Source organism: Ursus maritimus (genome assembly GCF_017311325.1).
Source record: "Ursus maritimus isolate PB19 chromosome X unlocalized genomic scaffold, ASM1731132v1 scaffold_X1, whole genome shotgun sequence".
NCBI classification, from domain to species: Eukaryota; Metazoa; Chordata; class Mammalia; order Carnivora; family Ursidae; genus Ursus; species Ursus maritimus.
The window spans coordinates 20,023,327-20,051,040 of record NW_024423319.1 but is presented as its reverse complement, the minus strand read 5'-3'; the positions used below and the strand labels follow the sequence as shown (position 1 = coordinate 20,051,040).

General features: G+C 41.3%; 1 protein-coding gene and 1 non-coding gene across 6 annotated transcripts in view; one reads left to right on the top strand and one right to left on the bottom strand.

Annotated features, from left to right (window-relative positions):
• The window catches only part of MTM1 (myotubularin 1), a 96,802-nt gene that overhangs the window by 211 nt on the left and 68,877 nt on the right, over window positions 1-27,714 (top strand). For 3 of the 5 annotated variants that reach the window (XM_040628116.1, XM_040628114.1, XM_040628113.1), the window contains exons 2-4: window positions 22,973-23,045; window positions 25,270-25,342; window positions 27,077-27,171. In XM_040628116.1, coding sequence (XP_040484050.1) covers window positions 22,983-23,045; window positions 25,270-25,342; window positions 27,077-27,171 — 231 coding nt within the window. In that variant the 5' untranslated portion in view covers window positions 22,973-22,982. The remainder of the gene's footprint in view (window positions 1-22,972; window positions 23,046-25,269; window positions 25,343-27,076; window positions 27,172-27,714) is intronic. The other 2 variants (XM_040628117.1, XM_040628120.1) reach the window with 2 other exon arrangements.
• On the bottom strand, window positions 8,091-8,193 carry LOC121103920. The gene has a single exon (XR_005836204.1). It is a non-coding gene; the product is annotated as a U6 spliceosomal RNA (small nuclear RNA).

Below are 27,714 nucleotides of genomic sequence, written 5' to 3'. Positions count from 1 at the left end.
GGGGGGGGGGGGTTCGCCCGAGCGCCTCGCTGTCCCTGCCGGCCAGGGCTGAGTGAGGCCGGGGAGCCGCAGGCAGGTGCCTCCGGCTTCCTCATGTTCTCCCCGCCCAAGGTCCCGGGCCGGCGACGGGCGAAGGTCGGGACGGGGATCGGGGCCGAGGGGGCAACTCTGGGGGCGTCGCGGCCGCTTCCCGGACTTTGCTTCCCAGTCCTGGGGCGGCGGGCAGGCTGGGCAGCCGTCCTGCCTCCCCGGCGACGCGCCGCGGCTGGTCCTCGTCTTGGCCCTCCACTTGGGGTGGGTGCCCACCGCATCCCCTGTGGGTCCTGCGGAGCGGCCGCAGCCTGGCTCTGGCCAGGAAGCCCCATGGGGTCTCTCTAACAGAGTTTCGGTGTCACGCACGGGAGGTTTATCTGCTTTTGCAACAGTTGAGAGGAGATCTGAGAGGGAACGGTTAGTTCCCTGATACGCAGTCGGAAGTGTGCACAGGCACGAGCAAGCGCCCTTTGCCGGGTTGCCTCCCTTAACTGTCTTTTGCTGCGCTCAGGAAGTGAAAACTAATTTTAGTTTTTGCCTAAGCAAATATGAGATGAATCTGCTGCAAAGATTATATTATGGGCTTTATAGACACATACTAAGTATAAGGTGGAATGAATTATGACTGGTTTTTAAATAGACATAAAGACATTCACGATGAAATAATGGCATATTAGAATTGACTGGGACCTTGAAGTTCATAGTAGTTCGTTTCCAGGATGGGGAAACTGAGGCCCAGAGAGTGTAACACTGTATAATATTATAATAATATGACCCAGGACTTGGGGCAACCTAATGGCAAAGCTAATCATCACAACTCTGGTCTCTCGGGGAGTATCTTGGCCTCTGTCTAACTCGGGTACTTTTTTTTTTTTTTTATCACAGCTTAGTTTTGTTCCTTGTAAAGTATCCACCATAAAGCCTTGAGATTGAGCCAGTGATTTTGCTATAGTTCAAACCATTTTGAATTTCCTTCAAAACCAGTTTACCAGCCAAATAAGACAATTAGGCGTGTTAATTTTTAGACACATTTTGCTTTCATCCAACAAATAATTTGGGCATGATCACTTATTACTTCCCATATTTGACTCAATGACTTTTTGTTGTTTCACAAAACCAAATCTATCCTTGAGAGATTCTACACCACGGAGTAGATTCAAACCAGTGAAAGTAGAGAAGATCCACTGGGGCTTTTAGATTCTAGTTATTAAGCGCTGTTAAACAATTGGGTCTCCTTACCTTAAAGTTCTGAATTATATTTATCAAGTTGTCAGTGGCTTCTTTTACCCATTAAACCCAGAATAGGGTGTGTGCGATGTCCCAAGCACCGAGAAGACAGCAGACGGCATCACAGACTAAGTCCCTGCCTTACAGAACTTATGTGTGGGGAAGCAGACAAAAAAATAAGCAATGATATATTTTCTAGTGGAGATGAGTACTATGTAGAAAAATAGAGCTCTGAAATTCTATGATGTCAGTAAAACAGGCTGGCATGTTTGAGAGTGACTTGGGAATTAACATTGAATTGTTAGTTTTAGAGTGTCAGCTGCTGCTCCATTAAAGCAAATAACAAAATCCAAAAGTAAATCTGTCTAAATCAAAGAGATTCTATGGAGCTGTCATTTCTCTGGCGATTGCCTCTTGGATCATAAATTCATCCCAGCCTCATTATTACTTGCATTTTTTTCTCTTACATGCAAACAGTAAGTGCTTTCAAACACCTAGGGAGGTGGTCTTCCAGCCGCTCCCTGTCTCAGTAGTTCCCTTGCTCTAGCTACAGAAGGCTCTGCTGAGGTCAGTATTCCTTGTTGATTTCATGCCAGTGTCTGCCTGCCTCAGGCTACCTTACACAGGGATTTCTCTTCCTGGACTCTGGTTTGTACTGAGAACCTACCATCTGAAACCATCATCAATCTTTGGGTTGTGTGGTTTGTAAAGAAACGAGTTCATTTTGATGTTAGCTGTAGCTTAAAGAAGCATTCAACTTCTTAAAAACTAAAGTGCTAGTAAAATCGTATGCATGATGGCTTACTATACAAGTTCATCTGTTTAGTACCTTTTCGGTTCTCTCATATTCTGTATGTTCAATGGCCTCAAAGCAAATTTTTTTCATTTTTACAGGTTCTGAAAAATGACTAAAGTTACTAAAAAAAACTCATATATTCTTTGTTCCAAAATGAAAGGAGGATTAACAAAATGTAGTTACTTTAAAAACCACTGAAAGAACATGTGGTTCTTGCTCTTATTGAGGGCTCCAAAATCAAGAGAAAAGCAGAGGCTCTTCAAGGCTTAGTAGGCGACATTTTGAACTGGTCGCCAAAGGATTTCAAAGGCCAGAGTTTCTTGTTATTTCTAAAGTTTTTTTAATTTTATAGAAGAATAAGAGGTTGCTTTCATTATTCTTTAGTAATTTCCCTTCCCTGCATCTGACCTCTTTGAAGTTCTGCTTTCTTTATTTTCTAGTTTCTCAGTTCATTATTCTTTTTTGGCAGATGGGGGAGGGACAGGGGCTGCCATTTGCCTGTAAGGTATTGACTCTGGACTTGAATCCTGGCTCTAATATTACCTGTGTGACTTTGGGTGAGTTACTTACCCCTGTGCCTCAGTATCCTTACCTGTAAAATGAAAATAATAATACGAATAGTACCCACCTCAAAGGGTTGTTGGCCAGACTGAATGATAATCTATGTCAAGTGCTTGGAATAGTATCTTGCACATAGTAGGCACTCAAGAAAAGTTAGCTGTTACTGACTCGAACTACATGGAACTCCCTTGTTTGCTTTTAAAGATTATTTGAGAGAGAGCCACGCGAGCGTGCAAATGAGGGGAGGGGCAGAGGGAGAGAGGGAATCCTGGGCAGACTCCCTGCTGAGCATGGAGCCTGACAAGGGGCTGATCCCAGGACCCTGAAATCGTGACCTGAGCTAAAATCAAGAGTCTGACGCTTCGCCAACTGAGTCACCCGGGGGACCCCTTTGTTTGCTTTTAAAGAAAAAGAAATGATTCTAGACATGTCCTAATACACTTTTGGACATCTAGTAAGCGTGATTTTTTTCTAGCCATTTCTCTGCATTTCATGGCTGACTCAAGCTGTTTTAGTTTCAGGTGACATTGGCAGCAGTGTCCACAGTTCCTGCAGGGTTAAGTTCCCTTTACTATTTGGACTCAGAAATTATTTGAGGCCATATTTTGTTTTTTCTACAAACATGACTAGAGCAAAAAAGCCCTTCTTCCAGTTCCTTTGCTTTGAAAGCAGGAGGGTACCAGGAGACCCAGTCGGAGTTAGTCAAGTGAGATCCAGTTGCCATCCTGTAGTTGGAGGACAGTTTTTCATGTTAAATGTTTACAATGTGTTTTTCCACTTGAGCATCTAGACAATCTCGTCCTTTTCTTTTTAAGAATGCAGCGAACACCTCTTTAGAACACTGGCATCATGCACCAGCGCTTTCTTTCTGTTTCTATCTGAGGAACAAGGAATGGTAAAGGAGCCCTTTGTCTGTGTGAGGTGGCCAAAAGCTTCCTGAGTTTGGATTCCGGAAGCCAGGTTCAAGTCCTATTTCTGCCCCTTCTTAACTCTGTGACATTGGATAAGTCGTTTTACCTCACTGCTGCTGCCTCTTCCATTTCTAAGACAGAGCAGTGAGCCCTACCAAGCTCCCAGAGCTTTCCAGAGAATCAAATGTACATCAGTACCCTTTTGTAGGCTGTGCAGCATTATTATTATTGCATTCATGTATTATATAGGCTGTCGATATTTGGTGAACTGGTGTAAGAGAGCAGGGTCCTTCCTGTTCTTGGTCGCCCTCCCCCATAACTGTAGGTGCAGCCTCTCTGCCTTGCTTTCCCTCTTCTGCCACCATCGAAATATGCAAGTGTTTGATTGCCTCTCTTAAATGGACCTGAAGCCATTGGTACGTACGAGCTTCGATTTTATTGATTCCTAAAATGGTAGTGCTGTATGACCAACAGTCACAGGGCAATAGCAAGACAATCTCTGCACCAGGGAATATTGCCTGCCTTTTTCTGAAGTGTTTCAGAATGAAAATCTTTCCTTTTTCAAATCAACACCTTACGTTAGCTCCTCAGTGCAGCTTGAGGCGCTCTCACTTAGGGGCTTCGGATTGGGAGAAATGCAGGGCCTGATCGCTCTCCAGGTCTATGCTGCCTTTCGTGTTCCAACACAACCGAGGCAGAGTGCTCTTTTCTTGTTATTTGAAGTTGTTTCTCAGTATCTTGAAATGACTCCATAAGTAGCTCTTGGAAATGTTGCGTACTCGTGTTTATCCAGTACTGCTGCGCCTCCTCTCTTTGTCTTGATATGGAATACCTGCATATTTCAGTATTACTTGTTTCATCTTCCAAGCTTGTGCAGAAGGGGGCTGAGGTTGGAGACGTTTTTTCCTGGGCAGGTGAAACCTAACATGGCCCTCCACACACAGTAGACATTTAGTAAATGCTCTTTGACTTGAACTAGACAAGGAGGGGATAGTTCAGAGTTGTTTGGTGTGTCCATTTCATCAAATTCGGTTGTATGTACAGAGACCATATCCCCAGACTGCAAGATGAAATGGAGCTCGTGCTCAGTCTTCCTTGTTGTGGTCAATTAGCAAATGAGTAAGAAAGTTCTTTGAGTCCAGTGATGGGAGATGTCTCACATGTTGCATTCCCAACCTCTGGATTTTTGGACTATTGTCATGAGCAGTTTTAGAATAGGTTCATTTTTGCTTTGCTTGTTGGTATGTTTGGGGGTGGGAAGGGGTAAGGGAAGTTGAAGGGTAATAATTGAAAGTAAAAATAAAAGTAACTTGTTTGTAACTCATTCTGTTCTTATTCCCTTGCCTACAGACCTTGACAACACAGTGATGTCCTCTCTTTAGCTTGTGACAATTGTTATATGTTGCTATCATGTCCTTGGGGTTTCCGTGAGAAGGAAGCATTGTTTCCCAGAGCCTCTTAAAATGGAGCAGGCTGCTATGTTACGGCGCCATGCTTTCCCCTTCAAGGGAGCTCTTGAGGCAGAGGTGATCATAAAGGCTATTCATGGCATCAGATGGTGGCGCTGGAAATGCCCTCGTCTGACCCTTAGATTCCTTTACAGCCCTGAGATGACTTATGTGGGGACTCAGGAGAACAGGGACTGTGCTGTCAGGGTTTGTTTCAGCAGTCCTGGAATTGACTCGAGCTGTTTTGCTAAAAGGAGAAATGTACCTGCTGGCCAGTGACCCCCCAGCCATGGCTTGTCAGTAGTACTGGTGGGTCACAGTGAGAAGGAAGATCCGCACTTGGTTTCAGGGAGACCCGAGGAGGACACTGCCCTCGGTGCTAGTCACGTGGCGGGCAGGATATGCGAAACCTCAGTGGACGTTCCGTTTTGAGCTTTCTGGTTCTGAAGTGTTCCTTGCCCACCCTGATGGTTCCACATCTGAGAAAGAAGGGGAGTCCCTAGATTGAGGGCAATTGGAGCTGGCCCTCACCTCTTTGAAGTTCTTGACGTGAGGCAGAACAAACTGAGTTTTTAAAGTTGAGGCTGAGTGCGACCCCGCTGGCCGTTTCCTTTCTTTGCTGTTATCAACTCTGACATGAGATGATCATTTCTCCAGAGGTCCCCATCACTTCTACGCCACAGAACAGTTTTTCCTTGTTGCTAATTGTCCTGATGCTCCTGTTCTTCCTCAACTCCTGGGAGCTTAGGAGAAATGCAGAATTTGAGGCCCCTCAGATCTACCCAGCCAAGACTCTGCATTTTAATGACACCCCTAGGTGATCTGTATGTAAATTAAGGTTTGAAAAGACTGGTTAAATAGTAGTTCACATCCTGGCTTCCCCAGGATCCTTTGAGACCTTGTGGTCCATTAGAAAGATAATTCGAGCCACATGTATAATTCATGTTCCTAGTAGCCGGGTTAAAAAAGAAACAGATGAAGCCAATTTTTATAATATATTTAACCTAGTATATTCAAAATATTATCATTTCAACATTCAATCAGTATAATTATTAGTGAGAGGTATCCCCTCCCCTTTTTTGTATGAAGTTGTCAACATCTGGCACGTACTTCACATTTACAGCGTCCCTCAAGTTGGACCAGCTGTATTTCAGGTGTTCAGGGGCTACGTGGACTAGCGGCCCCTGTGTTGGACAGTGCAGCTTTGAGAGATACATCCTGGCCTTGACTTGCTGATGATGTCATCAGATTTGCTGTCAGTGCCTGAAGAGCAGCTAGAGCCGGGGTCGCCTCAGTAATAACTTGCATTAACGATCTGTGTAACCTGTGGCAAACCCTTTGCCCGTTGTAATTATGTACATTCCATTTGAATCCTCACAACATCCCCACTTTATTGAAGACCGTTCTTTCCTCCGTTCTAGTTTGGTAAGCAGTATGAAGAATTCCCCAGTGGCATATGTGTGAAATGCAGGCTTTTTTCTTGGGGATATCTTCAAAGAACTCAAGGATCGCGCCCTTCTTCTCTGGCTCACCCAAGAGCGTGCGGAGCCCCTAAATAGAAGTTTCCATGTGCAGGAAAACTGCAGCTCAGTGGTTTGACACGCTGGCTGCTCTTTAGAATCACCTGGGAGCTTTAAAGACCTGCTGCCCAGGCCCCACCCACTGACGTTCAGATGTACTTAATCCTGGGGGAGATCAAACATGTGCATTTTGTGCGGTGCTCCGCCTGCCGCTCAGCTCCAGAGCAGCTGCTTATAGGAGCGTGTCTCCAGCCTGGGTGCGCTGAGAACCACGCGCGCTTTGGGTCCAAATGCAGATTCTGACTCAGTGGGTCTGGCTTCAGTTACAGCGAGCTCCCAGGTGATGCCGATGCTGCACCTGCGTGGCTCTGTTGCTGGCACCTTGACTTTGGGTAGCCAGCCGCCTCAGGATCACCTGGGGGCGTTTCCCAAATGACAGGTTCCCTGGTGGCAAGCCTGGAGTTTCTGATTGGGGGTTTGGGGTGGGGCCCCGGAGCTGTAGTTGAGAAAGCAGCATGTTTTCCGTATTACACCACGAAGTACTAGGTTTACTTTAGGTTTTGTGTAGGCACACTTCTAGTGCATATTTGTTTTGGTCTGAGTGGATGTTGAATGATATCAAACCCCTTTTTTGCCTTTACGGAGCTCTGTTTTTTCCCCTCTTGGAACCTGTTAAGCTGATGGCGTATTGTAAGGGATTTTCTAATATGACGTTGTAGTATTAACCAGGTTTGCCTGCTGGCATGAAACCAGCGTGTTTCTTACCGCTGGACTTGGTTGGTAGTATTTTCTTCAGGGTTTTTACATCTGTATTTGAGAGTGAGATTTGGCTTTCCTGTGCTGTCTTCGCCTAGTATCGGTTTGCTAGCCTTGTAAAGTGAGTGAGAGTATTCCCTTTTTCTGGTCTCTGAAAGTTCCTATACGATTGGAATTACCTCAATTCTTGAATGTTTGGTGGGACTTGCCCCTAGAGCCACCTGGGCCTGGTGTATTTGGTGTGGGAAGATTTTCAACTACCAGTTAATATCTGCCATTTCTGAGGTTACGACTGTCTTTTCATTCTTTTTATTTTTTTTAAGATTTATTTATTTCGGGGGGTGGGGAGAGGGAAGGAGAGAAGGGGAGAAGGAGCGGGAGGGGCAGAGGGAGAGAGTTCCCCAAGTGGACTCTGGTGAGCCAGACACAGGGCTCAATCCCGCCACCCCAAAGTCAGGACCCAAGCCGAAACCAAGAGTCGGACGCTTAACTGACTGTGCCACCCAGGTGCCCCTGTCTTTTCATTTTTAAATCTTCGTATTGTTTGTGCCTTTCTTTTTTCCTTAGTCTTACCAGAGGTTTGTCAGTTGTGTTTACGCAGTATGATGCTTGTCAGTATGTGGAAATGAATGAACATAATTATATTCTCCAGTTTCTTTTTGATTAATTTTTAATGAGTAAAAGCTTTATATAATTTTAAAGTCAAATTTACATCAGGGTGCATTTCGAAAAGCCTTACTTGCATCCCTGCCTCTTACTAGGCATTCTATGCCCGCCCCCCCATCCCCGTCCCAGGTAATCAACATTATTAGGTTTTAGTTTCTCCTTCTTCTTCCTTTTTAATATGGACCGCTTCACAAATCCATGTGTCATCCTTGCGCAGGGGCCATGCTAATCTTCTCTGTATCGTTCCAATTTTAGTATATGTGCTGCCAAAGCAAGCTGTCTTCTGTTTCTTCTGTGCGTGTGTGCATGCGCACACACACACACACACACACACACACATTTGCATTTCCCCCCTTACACCAAAAAAGAATATTACATACACTATTGAGCCTCTTTTTTTTTTCCACTTAAAATATATCCTGGAAATCACTCTTCATTTTCTTCTCTCTTTGGATTTATTTTGTGGTTTGGATCTTTCAAAACATTAGAATTATTATTATTTAGTCTCAGTATAGTCTCATTTCTATTGTGATTATTTCATTCACCTGTGGGTTTAGAAGTATATTTTTAAATTTACAAATACATTTTCTAGGTATTTTTAGAACTGATTTCTAACTTCACTGCATTATGGTTAGAGACTGTGGTCTGAATACCAGTAGTTCTTTGAGATGTGTTGAGGGTAGGTTTTATAGTGTTTTGTGGCTGGCTTCTTTCACTTAGCATGATGCTTTTCAAATTCATCCATGTCGTCTCACAGATCCACAGTTGGTGACCTTCTGTTGTTGAGTAGTGTTCCATAGTGATTTGTTTATTCACTAGTTCATGAACATTTGAGTTGACTGAGTTTTTGGCCATGGTGAATAAAGCTGCTATGAATATTTGCTTACTGGTCTTTGTGTGAACTTGTGTTTTCATTTGTGTAAATACTTAGGCGCGGCATCACTGGGCAGTATGCTTAGCGTATGTTTAACTTCACAAGAAACGGTCAAACTGTTTTCCAAAGTACTTGTACCAATTTGCATTCCCACTGGCAAAATAAAGTATGAGAGTTCTGCTTGGGCCCATATCCTCAGCAACTCTTGTTATTGTCTGTCTGGTGAAATTGCAGCCATTCTAGTGGGTGTGTAATGGTAGCTCACTGTGACTTTAATCTGCATGTTCCTAATGACTAGTGATGGGCAGTGAGTATGTCTTCTTGGGCTTATTGGCCGTTTGTATATCTTCTTTGGTGAAGCATCTGCTCAAATCTTTTGCCTGTTTCTTATTGGACTGCCTGTCTTATTAAATTATGAGTTCTTTGTATATTTTGATTATAAGACCTTTATGAGATCTATGATTGGCGAGTACTTTCTCCCAAGCTACAGCTTACCCTTTCATTTTCTTAATTGTGCCTTTGAAGGAGCAAGGTTTTTAATTTTGATGAAGTCAGGTTTATCATTTTTTTCCTCTTAAGGTATATGCTTTTTGTGTTCTAAGAAATCTTTGCCTAACCTAAGTTCACAAAGATTTTCCCCTGTGTCTCCCTCTAGGACTTTTGTAGTTTTAGCACTTACGTTTAGATCTCTTATGTCCCCCCCACCCCAGGTTCAGACCCTGTAAAATCCCCTTCACTTGAGTTTACAGCCTTGTGAGACCTTGAGGAGTGGATCCAGCTAAGCTGTGCTAACTCCTGACCCCTGACCCATGGAAACTGCATGATAATTAATGTGTGTTGTTTACAACTACTAAGCTTGTTATGCAGCAATATAAAACTAATATTTTTTTAAAAAAATTTATTTATTTGAGAGACAGAGAGCAAGCACATGCAAACAGTGCGGGGGGGAGGTGCAGAAGGAGATGGAGGGAGAGAATCCCACGTAAACTGCACGCTGTGTGGAGTCTGACATGGGGCTCAGTCTCTCAACTCTGAGATCATGACCTGAACAAAAATTGAGAGTCAGATGCTTAACCGACTGAGCCACCCGGGTGCCCCAAAACTAATACTTCTATACTTCATTTCAACTTGATTTTGTATATTGTGTGAAGTAAGGGTCAATATTCACATATTTTTCTGTATGGTAATCAAATTGTTCCAGCATCATTGGTGGAAGACTATCCTTTCCCACTGAATTACCTTGGTACCTTTGTTGGAAATCAATTGACTGTTGCTAGGACCTCCAAAAGATGGGTCTAATCCTGAAGCTAATCTTTGGCAATTCCTTTGGACACTTTTCTAACTATTATGGCAAGCTGCCTGTTGGGCAGACTAACTAGTTCTGCCAGTATCGCACTGTCTTGACTATTGAGGCATTTTTAGTTAAGTCTGGAAATTGGATAGTGGAAGTACTCCAGCTTTTTTTTTTCCCCTTCAAGGTTGTTTTGGCTATTCTTGTTCCTTTGCCCTTCCATATAAATTTTGGGATCGTCTTGTCAATTTCTGCAACAAAGCCCATTGGGATTTGATAGGGATGGCATCGAATCTCCAGATCAATATTGACATCATACCAATATTGAGTCTTCTGATCCTTGAGCGGGATATATATTTCCATGTATTTAGGTCTTCAGTTTCTCTCAGCAGTGTTTTATAGTTGTCCATGCATGGTTCTAGTACACATTTTGTTAAATGTATCTCTAAAGATTTCATCTTTTTTTAAAGATTTTATTTATTTGACAGAGAGTGAGACAGCCAGCTAGAGAGGGAACACAAGCAGGGGGAGTGGGAGAGGAGGAAGTAGGCTCCCATCAGAGGAGCCTGATGTGGGGCTTGATCCCAGAATGCTGGGATCACACCCTGAGCCGAAGGCAGACACTTGACGACTGAGCCACCCAGGCGCCCCAATAAAGATTTCATTTTTTATATTATGTAGATGATTTTTTACACTATCATGTCCAGTTTTTCATTGCTAGCAATGCAAATATCATTTATTTTTATGTTGACCTGCATATTCTGCAACCTTCTTAAATTTACTTACCAGTTCTGGTAGTTCTTATACAGTATTCTTGGGATTTTTTGCATACGTGATCATGTTGTCTGCAGATATGATTTTACTTCTTCCCAGTATGTTATGGCTTTTATTCCTTACCTTATTAAGCTTGCTAGGATCTCTAAGAGCCATGGAATGAAAGCACTAAGAATAACCACCCTTGCCTTGTTCCCACACTTAATGGGAAAGCATTCCATCTTTCATCATTAAGTATGATGTTAGCTATAGGTTTTTCATAGGTACTCTTGACTATTCCTAGCTTGCTGAGGGTTTTTTTTTTTTATCATGATTAGATGTTGAATTATGTTTGTAGAAGCCATGTCTCAGTTACAAGGAAGATAGTATACGTCATGAATAGCCTTGTCAACTACTCACCACATTACTGTCCATTACCAACCACCACTGTCCAGCTTTTCCTCCTGGTGTTGACAACAGAATTGCCATCTGGAGCATAGGAATTTTTTAAAATTCTTCTGTGGAGCAGCATATATTGCTCCTTCAAAAGCCATGGAAATTCTCTGTCAGATACATATATGTCATTGTTACAGTACTGGCATTTCTTCATCTTCTCTTTGCTATCCTTCTGACACTCGATTTGGTTCTTCTTCATCTCCTTGACTTTTTTATTTCTGCCTTTTTCCTTAGATTATTTTCTCACATCTATGAAAACCTTCTCCCTGCTAATAGTGCCAACTTTTAGCAGTTGTGTGTGTTAATGTGTTCGGTCCTTCACCTTCCTGTATAGCTTGGGTAGTTGACCACTGTATTTATGACTGACTGCCCTACTCTGGATCACTGCATGTCATTCTGTTTCTGAATCTACAAGGTGTCTAATGAAGCCCATCTTTGGAGACTCCTTTGGACACTTCTCTTAACTATTATGGCAAATTGCCTGTTGGGCAGGCTAGCTAGTCCTCCTGCTGATCTCTGCTAACCCTCAAGGTCAGCCTGCTCTTGTAAATTAGGACTAATAAAGATGTATCATGCTCAGCATTTGCAACAGTTGGCCACATTCAAAAATTTCACTTGCTGCTTTTTCCTTCTGGCCCATGTAGAGAAGGGACAGGAAACTCCAAAACTATCCAGCCCATTTCTGGAACTCTTTGGAATTGCCTTCAGGCACCTTTTAAAAAATATCCTCAGTGGTATTAAATCTTTGAGTGAGGACTGGGCATTTGGTTTGAGGCCAAAATAATTTTGAGGCTCATCTGTTAAATGGAGTGGGCACCCATGCTGTGGGAAGCATTATTTTTCACTGAAAAACTGAGATATGGTAAATTCATGAGATGATGTCTTATGTAGCTCTAAACTCTAAAGGCAGTTTCAAGAGAAGAACTGGAAGAATACTTGGAATAGTAATGGGGCGTCTAGGTGGCTCATTTGGTCAATCATCTGCTTTGGCTCAGGTTATGATCTCAGGATCCTGGGATCGAGTCCTATGTCGAGTCCCGAGTCGGGCTCGCTGTTCAGCCGGGAGCCTGCTTCTCCCTCTTCCTCTGCCCCTCCCCCCACTCACGCTCTTTTGCACATGTTCTCCCAAATAAATAAAATCTTTTAAAAAATACTCTGAATGGTAGCAGTGTTACTGGAATTAGCGCATACAAACAAAAGAGACTGCTTTGAAGAGCTCCAGCTACGTATGCTCTGCTAGGCGTTTTAACAAAGGTGTCCTTACATCACAGTTGTACCTCATGGGGTCTTTATTTGATTTTTGTCCACTAATAATGAAGGTTTTCCATCTTTTTGATATACTTTGAAACACTCTTACATGACACAAAGTAAGATCACAGTGGGCAAACAAGAAGGAATGTACTGGTTCAGTGCCTCCCAGACATGGACGTGGGGAGAAGAGGCACTATTTGTTAACTTGTCTGTAAAATGGAGGCTAGAGTTCCTGTTTGTGACCAGCCGATTTTATCACATAGAGATGGAATTCCAAAAAAACCTTTTGTATTCAGCTGTGTAAGCATAAGACATTCGTCATGTCTCATTTGATCATGTACTAGAGAACCAGAGCCACAAATACCTGTTAGTGGGCAAGAGGGTCAGACTGACTGGGTTTGAATTCTCACTTGGACAGTTCTTGGTAGACATGTTCTTTAACCTTCCTGTTCCCTGGGGTTGTGTATTTTGATATGAAGATAGTAATAGTAGTTGCCTTAAAAGGTTGTTGGGGGGATCGAATGTGTTCATCTGTGCTTAGAACAATGCCTGGCACATAGTAGGGGGTCAGTAAATGGAAGCCATGATCATTATCCACGAGCCGATGTTCTGTTTTGCCTTTTAACTGTGTAGTATCACCTGTGTGATTGGCTTTATTACTGTTTAATTTCTACTTAGTCGTTGTCTTTATTGCTATTTCACTTATATTTATTCATCTCCCCAACTTAATTGCTAGCTCCTTGAAGATCTATCTCAGTTACTTTTTAGAACTTCCTACTGTGGTCCAGAGTAGTTGCCCAGTATATATTTCTTAACTAATTTTGGACCTCTTTGGAAATAATTACATATGCCGAGCAAGGAGTGTCTCAGAAATAGTTGGTCTGGTGTCATTTCATTATTTCTTCTCAGAAGCTATATTAATATTTTAGTGCTGGTTAATTTAATAGGTATTTAGTGAATCCTTATAGATGGATTGACAGACTAAATTGTTCTGAATGTAACCATATGTTGACGTGACCGTTTTATAGATTGTCAATTTCTGTAGCTAATCTCTTGCCTGTTATCTGTTGGATTGCATCCCCCAAAAGATATGTTGCTAGGCCTAGCCCCGAGGATTTCATAATGGGACCTTACTTTGAAATAGGGTCGTTGTAGATACAACTAGTTGAGATCATACTGGAGTCGGGTGGACCCTTAATCCGATATGACTGATGTCCTTATAAGAGAGAAGACCATGTGAAGACACAGACATATGGGGACAACTCTATGTGACAGAGATCGGAGTGATGCAGCTATAAGCCAAGGAATGCCAAGGACTGCTGGTCACCACCAGGAGCTAGGAAGAAGCAAGGAAGGGCCCTCCCCTAGTGCCTTCAGAGGAGCCTAGCCTTGCAGATACCTTGATTTCAGGCTCATAGCCACCAGAACTTGAGAGAAGAAATTTCTCTTGTAAGCTTTCTGGTTTGTGGTGCTTTGTTCGAGTAGCCCCAGGAAACTCAGAGACTGCCATCCATTATTTTGCCTTTTCCCCCCTTGCTGCTCGAATTAGAGTGTTGATAACCCTGAGATTTCATCTCAAGTGGTTGGTTTGCCTGTATTTTCATCCATTGTCCATCTTCTCCATATAATTAAAAAATATATTTACAGCAGATCAGACAAAGGTGCTGGGAAATCTGACACAAAAATACCATTGCAGTTCTCCTGCAACTGTGCCAGAAGTGGGAGACATTTATAAGATGTTTGTAGCAGAACAGTTTGTAATACGATACCTGGAACCAGTTCGGAAGACATGGTGTGGAACAACAGACTTCTATGCAGCACTGAAAATGTTTGGAACACAGCTCTGCACGCCTATATACATGGCTCTCCCAACCGTGCCTTGTGAGCGAAGCAACAGGCAGAGGAATGTGGAATGATTCCATTTATGTGTAAAAGGCCAGAACCACACAAAAGGAACATTATTTAGGGATATTTACATTTATGAAAAATGACACAGATATGGAAAGGAGTTATAAATACAAAAATCAGCCCTAGGGAGGGAGGTTGGGGTACCTTTAATAGCTGAAGACCAACGTCTCCAAAGTCATGAAAGTTTGTGAGGGTGATCCTGTATTCATTGATTCATAGACCGAGCACCCAGGTTGCTGCACGCTGGTGCCACAAGGTGAAAAAGCCCTTGTCCTTAGGAAGCACAGATCGAACAGCACAAAGTGTCAGTGGATGAGGACAGTACAGCATGAGAAGTGAAATATTAGAAATCTGTACAATGTACGGAGAAGCAAGGTGCATGTGTGTGCGCGTGCGCGCATCCATGCACATGCGTGCCCATGGGGAAGTCAGGTAAAGCTTCCTATATCTTGAAGCAAGTAAATAAGGACCCAGTGCCAATAAAGCTCCTGCTCCTCCTCCAGTAAAAGTGCCTGGAGGAACTGGTCTGAGTGGAAGGGTATCATCTCCGGCCTTTCATTTTCTCCCTATTTTTCTAGAAACTGTACATCTGTTCTTCAGTTCCTTTCCATTCCTCCCCCTTCACCACTGATTCCAGTTGGAGGAATCTTTGTCAGGAACGCCAGTCTGAGAAGGTCCTTGGAGAGTAAGGAGATGTTCTGGACTGGCACCTTCATAACGACTATAGTTGCGACTGTTTCCATATGTTTACTCTTTCCTTCAACAACTACTATCTTAACTTTTGCTTAAGAAAGTACTTTTCACTTACAAATTTAAAATGGACCTTTTGCAGTAGTTTCTCACAGGGAAAAATAGTTCAGTAAACTGCAGTTTTATCATGGAGCACATTAGCTGGGTTCATGAGTTTTGAAATTGGCAGGTGGATGGGGAACTTGATCTTGTTCCTATTTTAAAACTTTGTTTACTGGCAGGTATTTGACAGTTACAAAATCCATTGGTGGATTTAATCATTTGTTTAAATGTATGTGATATTACTAGGTAGCCTTTGTACATTAAAAAAGTTAACTTGACGGTAGTTGACTTTTCTAAGAGTTTCTTTAGCATACCGATTTCAATTCAGGAAGCATTTCAAAAGTTACCTTGGTTCCATGGCCACCACTCAGGCTGTGGAAGCCAATCAGCTGTCTTGATGATGTGCCATTTGTCATGAGGGAAACCAAGTAATAGGGTGAGTGGATCAGTTCAAATCCATCACTAACCACTGGAAAAAATGATTCAAAAAACATTCTACACTGGATCTGAATTGTATTGCTTTTAGTCAGGGGTCTTTGCAACATTTAATGAAGTAGAAGTAAGTGTGTTGTGATCTTTAAAATGAATAGTAGGGGGTGCCTGGGTGGCTCAGTCAGTTAAATGGTTAAGTGTCTGACTCTTGGTTTCAGCTCAGGTCATGATCTCAGTATCGTGAGATCGGGCCCCATGGTGAGCCCTGTTTCAGGCTCGGTGCAGAGTCAGCTTGTCCTTCTTCCTGCCCCTCTGCCCCTTTCCCTGCTCATGCTCTATTGCTCCCTCTCTCTCTGTCTCAAATAAATAAAATCTTAAAAAAATGAATAGTAAATATCAAACTGATAGAAAAAGTGAGTTTCTAAGTGAAATACTGTTTAACATTTTATAATTTCCCAAGAAGAATCATCAAAATGAAGCCCCTTTAGCCCTGAGATTTGATGTGGCTGAGACAAATTGAGAAGCTGTGATGCCTATGTGTGGCATGTGTGTATTTGAACAATAAGCCACTCGCCTTGACAGGTGGGTACTGTTGTGGGATAAACACAGATTTACTCTGAGAAACCTCTAGCATATTTCTAGATCTTTGAGCCAAAACAGAAGGTAATGAGGTGAGGTCCTCATGTTAGGGATCCTGTGGAAAGTTTCCCTGGGCTAGGAGTTGAGTGTTCTGTTTTTCTTTTTTTTTAATGGAAGTTGGCATGCTTTAAGGATAAACTACTTTAAGGCTATTCAGAGCCTTGCCAAGATCAGGTGGATTATCTTAGAAAGTGTGTATGCAGAATGGTTAAGCAGTGTTAGACATCATATATTTTATGGAAAATCCAGCCAAGTGTATTAGTACCAGTTTGAGGAATGACTCAGAGTTCATCAAACATCCCTTGTAGAAGGAGGAGAGTTGGTATTTGAGTGCCTCTGTGTTATAGTATCATGCCCATTTCACAGACCAGGAACTGTAGTTTGTCCAGTGGTACATAACTGTTATTACTAATCAAGTGACAATGTTGGGATTTGAAACACAAACTGGTCTGAATACAAAATCCCTTTCTTTTTTCAACCATATCACACAGTTTTGCAGCTGGTCATAGTGCATTTTTATGAGGTATAAGCTACAAATTGGGGGATGGCTAATAGCTTATATTTTAGTTTAAAAGGACACGATTGTTACTTTGGGCAAAGAAAGTTCATTTGGAAATCATTTAATAGTTTAAGGCAGAGAGTGACAGCCTGTCTTTGTAAATAAAATCTTACTGGAATACAGGCACACCCCTTCATTTCCGTATTGCCTTTTACTGTTTATTTATTTTTTTGGTAAGCTCAACGCCCAACGTGGGTCTTGAACTCATGCCCTCGAGATCAAGAGTCGCATGCTCTACTGACTGAGCCAGTGAGGTGACTCTGCCTTTTGCTGTTTCAGTGCTACAACACAGAGTTTAGGAGCTGTAACAAAGTCCATATGGCCCACAAAGCCTAAAATATTTACTATCTGTCCCTTTACAGAAAAAGTTTGCCAACCCCTGTGCAAAGGAAGATGTATAAAAATGAAATGAACTCCTAGTTTTACAGAGCATCGTTTGTTTTCATTATGGGTTGAGCACATACGGAACTTGAATTGATAGTGTACCTGGTCTCAAAATGGCTGGGATATGAACATTTCTCTTTTATGCAGAGTGGTTTCTCAAGGCATCCTTTTCATTTTCTTGCCTTCTGGGTGGTCTGTAGTCAAAGCAACTTTAATGCAAAAATCAGAATAAGTTAATTTAGTAAATTCTGTGTGTACAGGCCCTCCAGGTACCTAAGGGAACGCTCGAGTACTTCTCATTGGGGGGTGACACTCCCCCTAAAGGCCAAATTGGAAATGGGGGGATGTTTTGTTTTTAGTGTGATGTATTGAAAAATATATTATTTAAAAAAAATTTTTAGGGGTGCTTGGGTGGCTCAGTTGGTTGAGCTTCTGACTCTTGGTTTCGGCTCACGTCATGGTCTCAAGGTCCTGGGATCGAGCCCCAAGTCTGCTTGTATCCCTCTCTCTGCCATTCCCCCTGCTCACATGCACCCCCACTCTCTTTCTCTCTCTCAAATAAATAAATCTTTAAAAAAATAATTTTTTAAAAGAAAAATGCATTATTTTATTATAAATCACTGTCCTTTTGTTTCTCCTTTATACTGGAATTTAGGCACTATATTGATTATTTTTTGAAATTGTGTTTAGGTTGATAATATCTATGATTTTCATTTCAGGAGAGCAAAGGGGGCTTTCTGGGAATTTTCTCTAACGAAGGGAGCATTGGGTCTAGTGGTATTGAGTAGCACTGTCCTAAGTATTTGGCCTTTTTTCCCCCCAGTCTTCCAAGTAAAGAGAGCACCTTCAGAAAGATTTGTAATTCTGGACCTAGAGGCTGCTTACTTACGCACAACTTCTTGCTCACTGGCAGGCTTTAGAAGTGGGTTTTCTGACTGGGTAGAAAGGGAGCCTCTGGAGAAAGACTGTCTTTAAACTTCATTTACACGTCAACAGAGAGTAAGAAAGCACGCTGAGTAAAATCCAAACAGAAGGCCTGCATACCTTTTATCACTGTTTGTACAGGGAAAGTTTGCATAGACCACTAATTGAGGGCCATTGATCTCCAGTCAGGTGGCCATGGGAACTAGAGCTTCCCTTGGAGTTTAGATTTTGCTTACAAAGGCCCTATGAGGTGGAAGTCAAAACTATTCTCTAATTCTACTGTTCTTAGATTTATATAAGGGTGAAAATGGCCCACATTTGTTTGAAAGTGTTTATGGTTCTGTCTGCTGCAGGTGTTTTGTGGAATTCCGTTTTTCATATACAACAGAGAGGGGAACAGCTTCTTAGTTTGGAAACACGGTATGGTGGCAGAGGTTTCTGTACCTGAATTTGGAAGGTCTGTTTCCCGGGAAAAGTCTATAGTGGGGGCCAGTAGCTCTCCAGTTCTTTGTGGTGCAAATTGCTTCAAAGCTGCCACTCCCCCGCCCAGAGCATCCTGCTTTGAGCATCTTGATTAGCCAAGGAATTGTTCTGCCATTTTCGTACGCTTGCAGGACTTTCTGGCTTAAACGAAATATTGGGTGAACAACGGTTCAGTTCTTTGGTCAACTTTTTATTGCCCGGTCCATTTATTCATTTAACCGATACTTACAAAGTACCTGCTGGGTGCCAGGCACTGTCACAGATGCCGGCTGTAACTGCAGCAGTCAGCACAACAGCCCAGAATCCCCATCTGCTGGGGGTTTGTATTCTGCTGGGGAGAGGCAGCCAGTAACAGCAGATTATCCGAAGGGTGGTAAGTGCTAGGGAGAAGAGACGGACAGAGGAATGCCGAGAAAGAAGGGTGGAGGGTGGGAGACAGAACAGGGAAGAGGTGAGGAGGCCAGCATAGGAAGGGCAAAGAGAGTGACACCATGAGACCTTTGAGTTTAGTTGTCTTGAATGTAAAGTGAGATCCAATTAAGGCCCTGTTATGACTTTCACATTTGATTTATTATATAACGCCACCTTTATGTAGCTTTATTTGAAGGAGTTTGGGGCCCCCAGTGATTGTTTGCCTAGATGAGTCGAGTTTTCTTAACAACTTATTAGTCCAAAACTCCTTTTCTGCTGGGATTGGCACCAGTCACATCCAACCTGGTTTCTTCAAAATAGAGACACTTGGAAACACTTTTCCCTAGGGGGAAAGGACACTACGGTGTTAGTGCAGAGGCCTAAGCTAGAGCTGACCCTGCCATTGACTTGCACCAGGCCTTTTCACACATCCTCTAGGCTCTTCTGGTCATCTTCTCTGTCATAGAGAGAGGATTGGGCTGAAAGCATGACCAAAGTTTTTTTCAGGATCGAAGATGAGAGATACTTGCCTTTTGTTAGATTCCTGTAGAGCTTTTGTGTGTGTGTGTGTAGATAGATATAAATAGATACAGGAATTAAGTTTCAATTTCACTTTAAAGCTAGGGTAGCCCAAATTCGATGTTTTTTTAATAAAAAGGATGAAAATTCGATCTTTAGGGGTCCTGGGCAAAATATAACCTAAAGGGTATTTTCATGTACTTTTTACAGAGAAACTTTATAACTAGGTCACCGTTGGTCCTGGCATTACCCTCTGCTAGTTAACTTTCTAGCTAGTATTTATAGGGTCAGGACTAATTTGTAGAATAATTTGTTACGATGTCAGCATTCAATAAGTATCCTTTCATAATTGAAAAAAATGCCAATAATTTGTTAATGTATATACCAGAACCCTGTTCTGAGCCTGTCCTATGTATTAGTTTATTCATTTTGCCCATCTGTGCTGCAACAACGCAGAGATAGTAGCAGCCGAAGGCCTGAATAGGGGGAAGGTTGAATCACCCGCCCAAGGTCAAATAGTGAGTTGCAGAGTCAGGATTTGAATGGAGTTGGCTTTAACATCTGTGCTTTCCAACATCACACTGTTCCAGCTTCTGTGCATTTCAGGGATCAATTGAAACCATTCAACAGAGAGGTTCACCTATGACATTTTAAAGCGAGCCTCTTGGAACTGACCCATGTTACTTGGACCCTTGGATTTCTCAGATTTGTGCTTGATCCAACTTTTAATAATAGCAGTTTCTGGTGTAACTCTAAAAACTCAGGACTTTAGATCTGTTACAGTTGACCCTTGAACAAAGACTGCGTATTACAGTTGAGCCTTGAACAACATGGGGGTTAGGGGCATCAGCCCCCCACGCAGTTGAAAATACACATGTAAGTGTGTAAACATTTGATAAGCACATGTTTTGTATGTTGTCTATGTTACATACTGTATTCTTACAATAAAAGTGAGCTAGAGAAAAATGTTATTGAGGGGGTCATAAGAGAAAATACATTTACAGTACTCTATTATAAAAAAAAATTGTGTGTAAGTGTACCCATGCAGTTCAAGCCTGTGTTGTTTAAGGGTGAACTGTATATGATTCCTTATATAAAATGTCCAGAATGGGCAGATCTATAGAGATAGAAAGCAGATTTGTGGTCACTTAGGGGCAGCAGGAATGGGGAGTGATCTGTGACTAATGGGTACAGAGTTTCTCTCTGGGGTGCTGAGAACGTTCTAAAGCTGATGGTGGTGATGGCTGCACAACTCTGGGTACGCTAAAAACCATTAAATCGTACACTTGAAAAGGGTAACTTGTGTAGCTAGTTGTTATATCTTGTTAGGTAGTTAGAAATAAGGGGGACATGAAGGCTTTCCTGTGTTATATTTAGTTCATTTTCAATTGAAGTTTTTTATTTTATTGTAAAGGTTTTATTTATTTATTTGAGAGAGAGAGAGAGAGAGAGGAGAGGGAGAGGGACAAGCAGACTCCACACTCAGCGCGGAGCCCGACATAGGGCTGGATCTCACGACTCTGAGATCAAGACCTGAGCCGAAATCCAGAGTGGGATGCTCAACTGACTGAGCCACCCAAGGTGCCCCTAAATTGAAGTTTTTTAAAATGAGGATTGAAGAAAATAAGAAGACTCCTTTTTCTTTTATGACTTACAAACATGAACAGGAAAGTGAAGACTGAATGGACCATATAACCCAGCATCTTAAATTTCTTATATTGACTTGACAGTAGTAATTTAACATTATTTGAAAACATTGACTTATATTATGAAAATGTTTTAAATACTACAGTATCTGATTATTAAAAAGTAACTTTATATCTGTTACTGAAGAAAATCTCCCAAGTATATAATCTTGTTTAGTGCTTGGAATAATTTCAGGGCAGAAACATCTGACTTGCTCTCACTAGTCTGTCTCATCCATTCTGCTGTCTCCGAGAATAGTTAAGTTATTTTGCTTGAATTTGAACTTGAGGTTAGAGAGGTCTTTTGAAGCTATTTTTTCTAAGCTTTTATCTGAATTTCACTCATTTTCAAATTATTCATTAAGCTTTCCAAAAGGTTATTTCTAATTTTAGGTTGTGGTACCTCTTAATAGTTGCAGGTTTAAGTTTATAAAGAAGCATTTTATTTTGCCATAATTTTTAATTTTTAAGCCTCAGGGTTAGCACCCTAGGTCCCTTGTTTTAGGATTTGCTGAACCAGTGTACAAGCTCACCCCCTCATGAAGTTTCACAGTATTGTGCATCTTCTACATAATCATTCATTGACCAAATAGTTGTAAGTGCCAGGATGCAGCCATGACCCAGATGGGTGCCCAGCCTTGCCTTTGGTGAGCTCAACTCTGCTGGGGGAAGCCTGGCAGTCCTAATCTTGTAAGAATGTCCTCACGTAGCCACCCTTGCCTCGTTACCCTGGTGGTTACCCTTACTGCATCCTTGTCACCTCTCTTGGGCCTTACTTATGGATGGTGACCGGCACTGTGCAGCTATCAGATCTCTAGGTTTTGTGCCAAGGTGTGTTAATATTCGCCATTCCAGATTTTGCGTGTTTGCTTTTTTTTAATGAGCCTGGCAAAAAGATCCCATAAGTATCCACAGTCACCTAGTTGATGTGGTTCACCTCGCAATGACTTCATATGGATCTCTTTGTGTCATTAAGTTTGAGAAATAAAATAACTAAAGCATCACTTAGTTTTCTGTTGTTGCAATAGTCTTCGCAAGTCTAAATCCCTGCCTTAAAATATTGTGTATGTTCTGAATACGATGCTTTCATTTATGCCCGAATTGTGATGAATATGCATTATTTAAATGAAGTATAAACTTTCCCTGGAAAATACTGATCAAATCAAATCTTGCTAATTTGATTTCCATCAAATCCATGCCACTTTAAATTGCCTCAATTTGGAGAAGACTGAATTCTTAAAGACGAAAAGAGTGTGAGTTCAATTGTCTATCCTTTTTACCAATCTGCTTGGCTGCTTCTAAATTATCTTTTAAAAATTAAGAAGTGTGGAAATTTGAGGCCTGGTGCACAATTACTAACAGTGTATTTTTGAGATGACAACTTGAATGCTGTGAATAACCATTCTGGGAGTATGTGTAGTGTCTCCCACTGAGCTCGCCCAACTACACTTAGCTGCCCTTTTCTGTTCTTGCCCAGTTCCCTGTACCTTTGCTGGAGCTCTTTCACGTGACCTGTGCTGTGTGCTGTGGTTAGTCCCTTGTGTGTCTCGTCCCACCGGAGACTACTACGGAAATGGGGCCTGTCAAGTGTAGTACTGTTTGTTCTCAGTTGCAATATTTAAATCTCAGATGCCACATTGTTGGAAATTGCATACAAATTCCGCCGATATTGAATGTTGTCTTTTTTTGCTAGAGTTTCCAGTATGGCTTCTGCACCAACTTCTAAATATAATTCACACTCCTTGGAGAATGAGTCTATTAAGAGGGTGAGTTTTCAGAATTAATTCTTTTCTCATATTTGCATATTAGGTGGTCATTTCAGGCTTATTGAATTATTAATTTCATTATTCACATAATGTACATTCCTCAATATATGTGCTTTTTTAAATTATCCTACCTTGTTCCAGAAAAGACAGAATGCCATATATGTGTTAAGTAAGTTTTGCATTTGTAAATCCTTTCACATAACTTCATTTTTGAGAACCTCTGTTTTGTGAACTGCTGCCGGACATTATATTTAAGATACTAGGCAATCTCTGGGCCTTGAAAGCTTTCTGAAGGAAATATTGGAAGGCCAAGGCCCACTGAGCAGGCTCTCACACCTTCCTAAATATTGGCCTTATTTTCTAGTTATGATGATAAAATAGTTGTATGAGCAAAATAAATACAGTGTTAAGAAAAAATTGTTCAAAGTATCGAGGAGAAAATTGTGTAATGAGAGGGCGATTTTGAAACATATATTGAAAGGAAGGGGTGAATTTAAAATAAGCTTTATTCATGGCCCTTTGAAGCCTTGGATACATTTAACAATTATCCACCAGAAAGGTTCATTTACACTCCCACCAGCAGTGTACAGGGATGCCTAAGCAATCAGAAGGGAGCCAACTAGTGTCTTTTAATTTGTAGCTCCCTGAGTACTAATGAGGGTGACCTTTTTAAAAAAAAATAGTGTTTGTTGTCCATTTGTATCTCTTTTTTGAAGTGGCTGTTCGCGTCCTTTACCTGTTTGCTTTTTGGGGTGTTTGATAGTTTTCTATTGATTCATAAATGTTCTTTACATATTATGATAATTAACTTTTTATAATATACATTACAGATCTTTTTCCTAGCTTATCATTGGCCTTTTAATTATATTTGTGGCATTTTGATTTTGAAACACAGGTTTAAATTTTTTATGTGATCACATCTATCAGTCTTTTATATTTCATATTTTCTGCTTCGGGTGTCATGTTTACAAGGACCTTTTTCATCCCGAAGGTTTTATAAGTTTTTATTGTATTTTGGTATCGTTATGGTACAAGGATCAATTCTAAACGTTAGAGTTACTTCATGAAGCTAATTGTAAGTCCTTGTGGAATATGACTCTAATATAAAGTATATTCAGTGTTAATCCCATGTTATCCTGTGTTAGTCAACATCTGTTTCCCCAATTTTGTGGTTGAATTGTACTTTCTTCTCCTGACCTGGAGCTGTGGTCCTTAAAAGTACACTGAGTATTACATTTGCTCATTGTACTTGTTTCTATTTAGTGAGGGCCAGCGTTAGAGGATGCTGATGGTTTCTTTCTAGTCTTATCATTTATGTAAGTTGTGTGGTTTTGCTTCCCATGGGGGGAAGACATTCCTGGCTGGCAACAGTTCACCTTGCCCTCCTAGTTAAAGTGCTGAGCTTGCAAGCACTAAAACATTGAAAATTGGCTAGAAATTTTCATTTTGTGCCTGAATAAAAATGAAACCGTTAAAAATCCAGCAGAGCACCCAACTTTGACAGCTTATATCTTACTTAAATACACAATTCGAGTTCTCTTATTGCATAATACTTTACATTTGTGTAGCCCTTGATAATTCACAAAAGTGTGCTTGTGCATTTTGTTTCACTTAATAATTTGCACAAAAACCCTCTGTGGGAAGTATATACTAACTTTACACATGAAATGATTGCCCTCCTAGTTAAAATGTTTGCCTGCCTTTCCTCTTATATAGTGACCTATGTGAGGAAGGATCTCAGTAAAATAAGAAACCTGATGTGTAAGAAGTAATTTTCTAACATTATAGGAAGATTCTGTAAGTACTGTTGTTCAGTTAAGGCCCCATTGAAATGAAGTTTTCATTTCTGCTCTTAACATAAGATGACTAAATATTTAATATGAAAAAAAGCTGCCAAAGTATGCGCGTGTCTATAGAATGTGCTTAATACTGACTTTTTATCACTTTCCTGAACACTGTTCACTGTAAAGTGCCTGGAAGGGGTATTTAAAAATTAATATTGAAAAGTGTGCTAATGTTATTTACAGACCAAAAGTTAACACAGCTAATGAATATTGATGCTAAGTTGTATTTTTTGGTCATTTGTGCCACTTTTCTGTAATGGTAAATATCACTCCAATTTTTTTCTTTTCAAAGTATGTATCTGGTTGGTTGTGTTCCAGGTTGCTTAAAAACCTGTGCAAATGTAATGTCATTCCTTCTGATGCCCCTGTTTTGTTTCCAGACTTCTAGGGATGGAGTTAATCGGGACCTCGGTGAGGCTGTTCCTCGACTTCCGGGAGAAACTCGCATCACTGGTAAGGGTCCTGTGAAGTTAGGATTTGCATAACTTGATGAGAGTCAGCAGGATCAGGTGGCTTCAATCCCTCTTTCTCTTTAGAACTCATATTTACATATATAGGCTAGCTTTGTTTAAAAGTGTTAACATAAGGAGAATTCTGCTTTAGATTCTTGATCAGAGTTCTTTGAGGAGTTTCATGCTGACCAGGATAGTGATATTTTTCCCTCTGTACCCAAGACTGAGAATTATTTTAGAAAAAAAAAAAAAGTGGATTCTCTCTTGAACGACCCTTATTGGAGCTCTAAGCTCTCATGGTTTGAGGTTATAAGAACAAAATAATATGAAGGTTTTCCAGCCTAGGCTGTGTGCCTTAAAGTGATCAACCTAAAGACTCAACGTCTAAGTAGTCTTTTCCTTGAAATATAGGAGACAATATTGGTTTAAAATATCTTTCATTTGTCCGATAACTGGAGTTAGTAATATTGATGCAGTATTTTGATTGTTGACTTATCTTTTTTATGACAAATTCATATTAAGAGGAAGGGATCTACTTTGCAAGGACCAGATCATTCTGGCTAAAAATACAGAAGCATCTGACAGCTTCTAAGCCAAATGCGGATGTTGTAGACTTTCACATTTTATATTAGGGCCGACACCCTTGCCTCAGATTACCATGTATTTGGTGATGATAGAGTTAGCATTGTTTCAGGGAACCTTTTGGTTTGTTAACTAAGGTCTGGGTTCTTTAGCTTCAATGGCTAAAACATGGTGTAAGACACAGTGCCTTTGTGAATTAGTTAGCCATGCCCCATGAGAAACTCTTCCACATCCACGGACTTGCACATGATGCTGGTCTTGAAAACCAGTGGCATGCATCCGTCCCCATTTCTGAATAAGAGCGCAGAGGATAGCTTACTTCGGGTGGCGTTCACATACAAATTTTGGTGCTCTGCGTCAGCGTCAGAAGCTTTACTGAGGTAGTCCTGTATTGAATTAGTATGAAGTAGCCTTACTGGGTATTTTTCATTTAGCGCCCAAGGAGAAAGGGATTTCAAAATTGTTAAAAAGAATTAAAAGCCGTTAACACATTCAAGGACATCCTTGAAAGATAACAGAAAGATCTTTTTATGATAATAAATTAAGTCTCCTGATTTAGTCTCTCCTTATGTTTGAGTCTACTAAAGATGTACTATTCTCTTGGCCATCTGTTTTCTATCCCTTAAGTGATCGAAATGAATCTAGCTAAAAACTCTTCTCTGGACTATTAGAAAGAATAGACTAGGAATATTTCTACCACTGACGTTCGTTTATTTAAAACATTATGATATTTGCGTGATTAGAGGTTGGCAAACCTCAACCCTATCTGGCGGTTAGTCCATGAGACTGTCCTGCCTGAACGGCCATCCTCTGGTTGGAGTAGCTCTGTAGTTACCTTACAACCCCCTGGCGGTAGTGGCAGCAGTCCCCGCCTTCACTTCTGCTCTCCAGCTGTTACCACCTTGCCCCAGGTGGTGCCAGCATGTTGGTCAAGCTCAGGGAAGCATTGCCAGTGCCTGGAGGTGACCTGTGGCCCCACTTGACCTGGCACAGTAATGTAGAAACATGGCCAGTGCCCGCTTTTCGACCTTTCCGGGGATCTTTTTTTACTGTAGTTATTCTTAGCTACATAGTTGATATTAAATGAGTGCCATTTGTTGTGTATCTTGGTATATATTTCCATTATTTTAGGGTACTTTTTTTATCTTAATAGACAAAGAAGTTATTTACATATGTCCTTTCAATGGCCCCATTAAGGGAAGAGTTTACATCACAAATTATCGTCTTTATTTAAGAAGTTTGGAAACGGTAAGTAGAATCTAAGACCATAAAGATGACCCTAACTGTTAAAGATAATGCTAAACTGTCTCTTCTACCTGGCAACATTGCCTGTGGGTCAGATTAACATGGGGAATGTATTTGCTTCTTGGCTCTTAATTTTTGGCTTATGCAAAGCTCATTTACCACTAACACCTGCGTATGTAGGAATAGTGTGGATTTAAAAAGTAAGAAGTTTTAGCCCTCAGAACATTGGGGAGGGGTTGGTAACTGGACCCATTTGCTAGTTTGGAAAAGCACAGATGAGAACCACTTGGGTGCTTAACAGACACCACAGACGCCCTAGATGACGGTGCCACAGTGTCCAGGCCTGCAGTCCACATACGGTTGTAGGGTTTAAGGCTTCACGGAGGAGGATGCTGATGCGAATCCCTTGTTAAGGCCATCACTCTAGAACTTCCAGGCGGTCAAATACAAAGTACTGGATAGTGGTTTAGCACTAGGATGCCTATGGTATGGCTTAGTGCCATTCTACCTTTTCATTCCATGGCCACGAAATGTGTGCCATAGAAT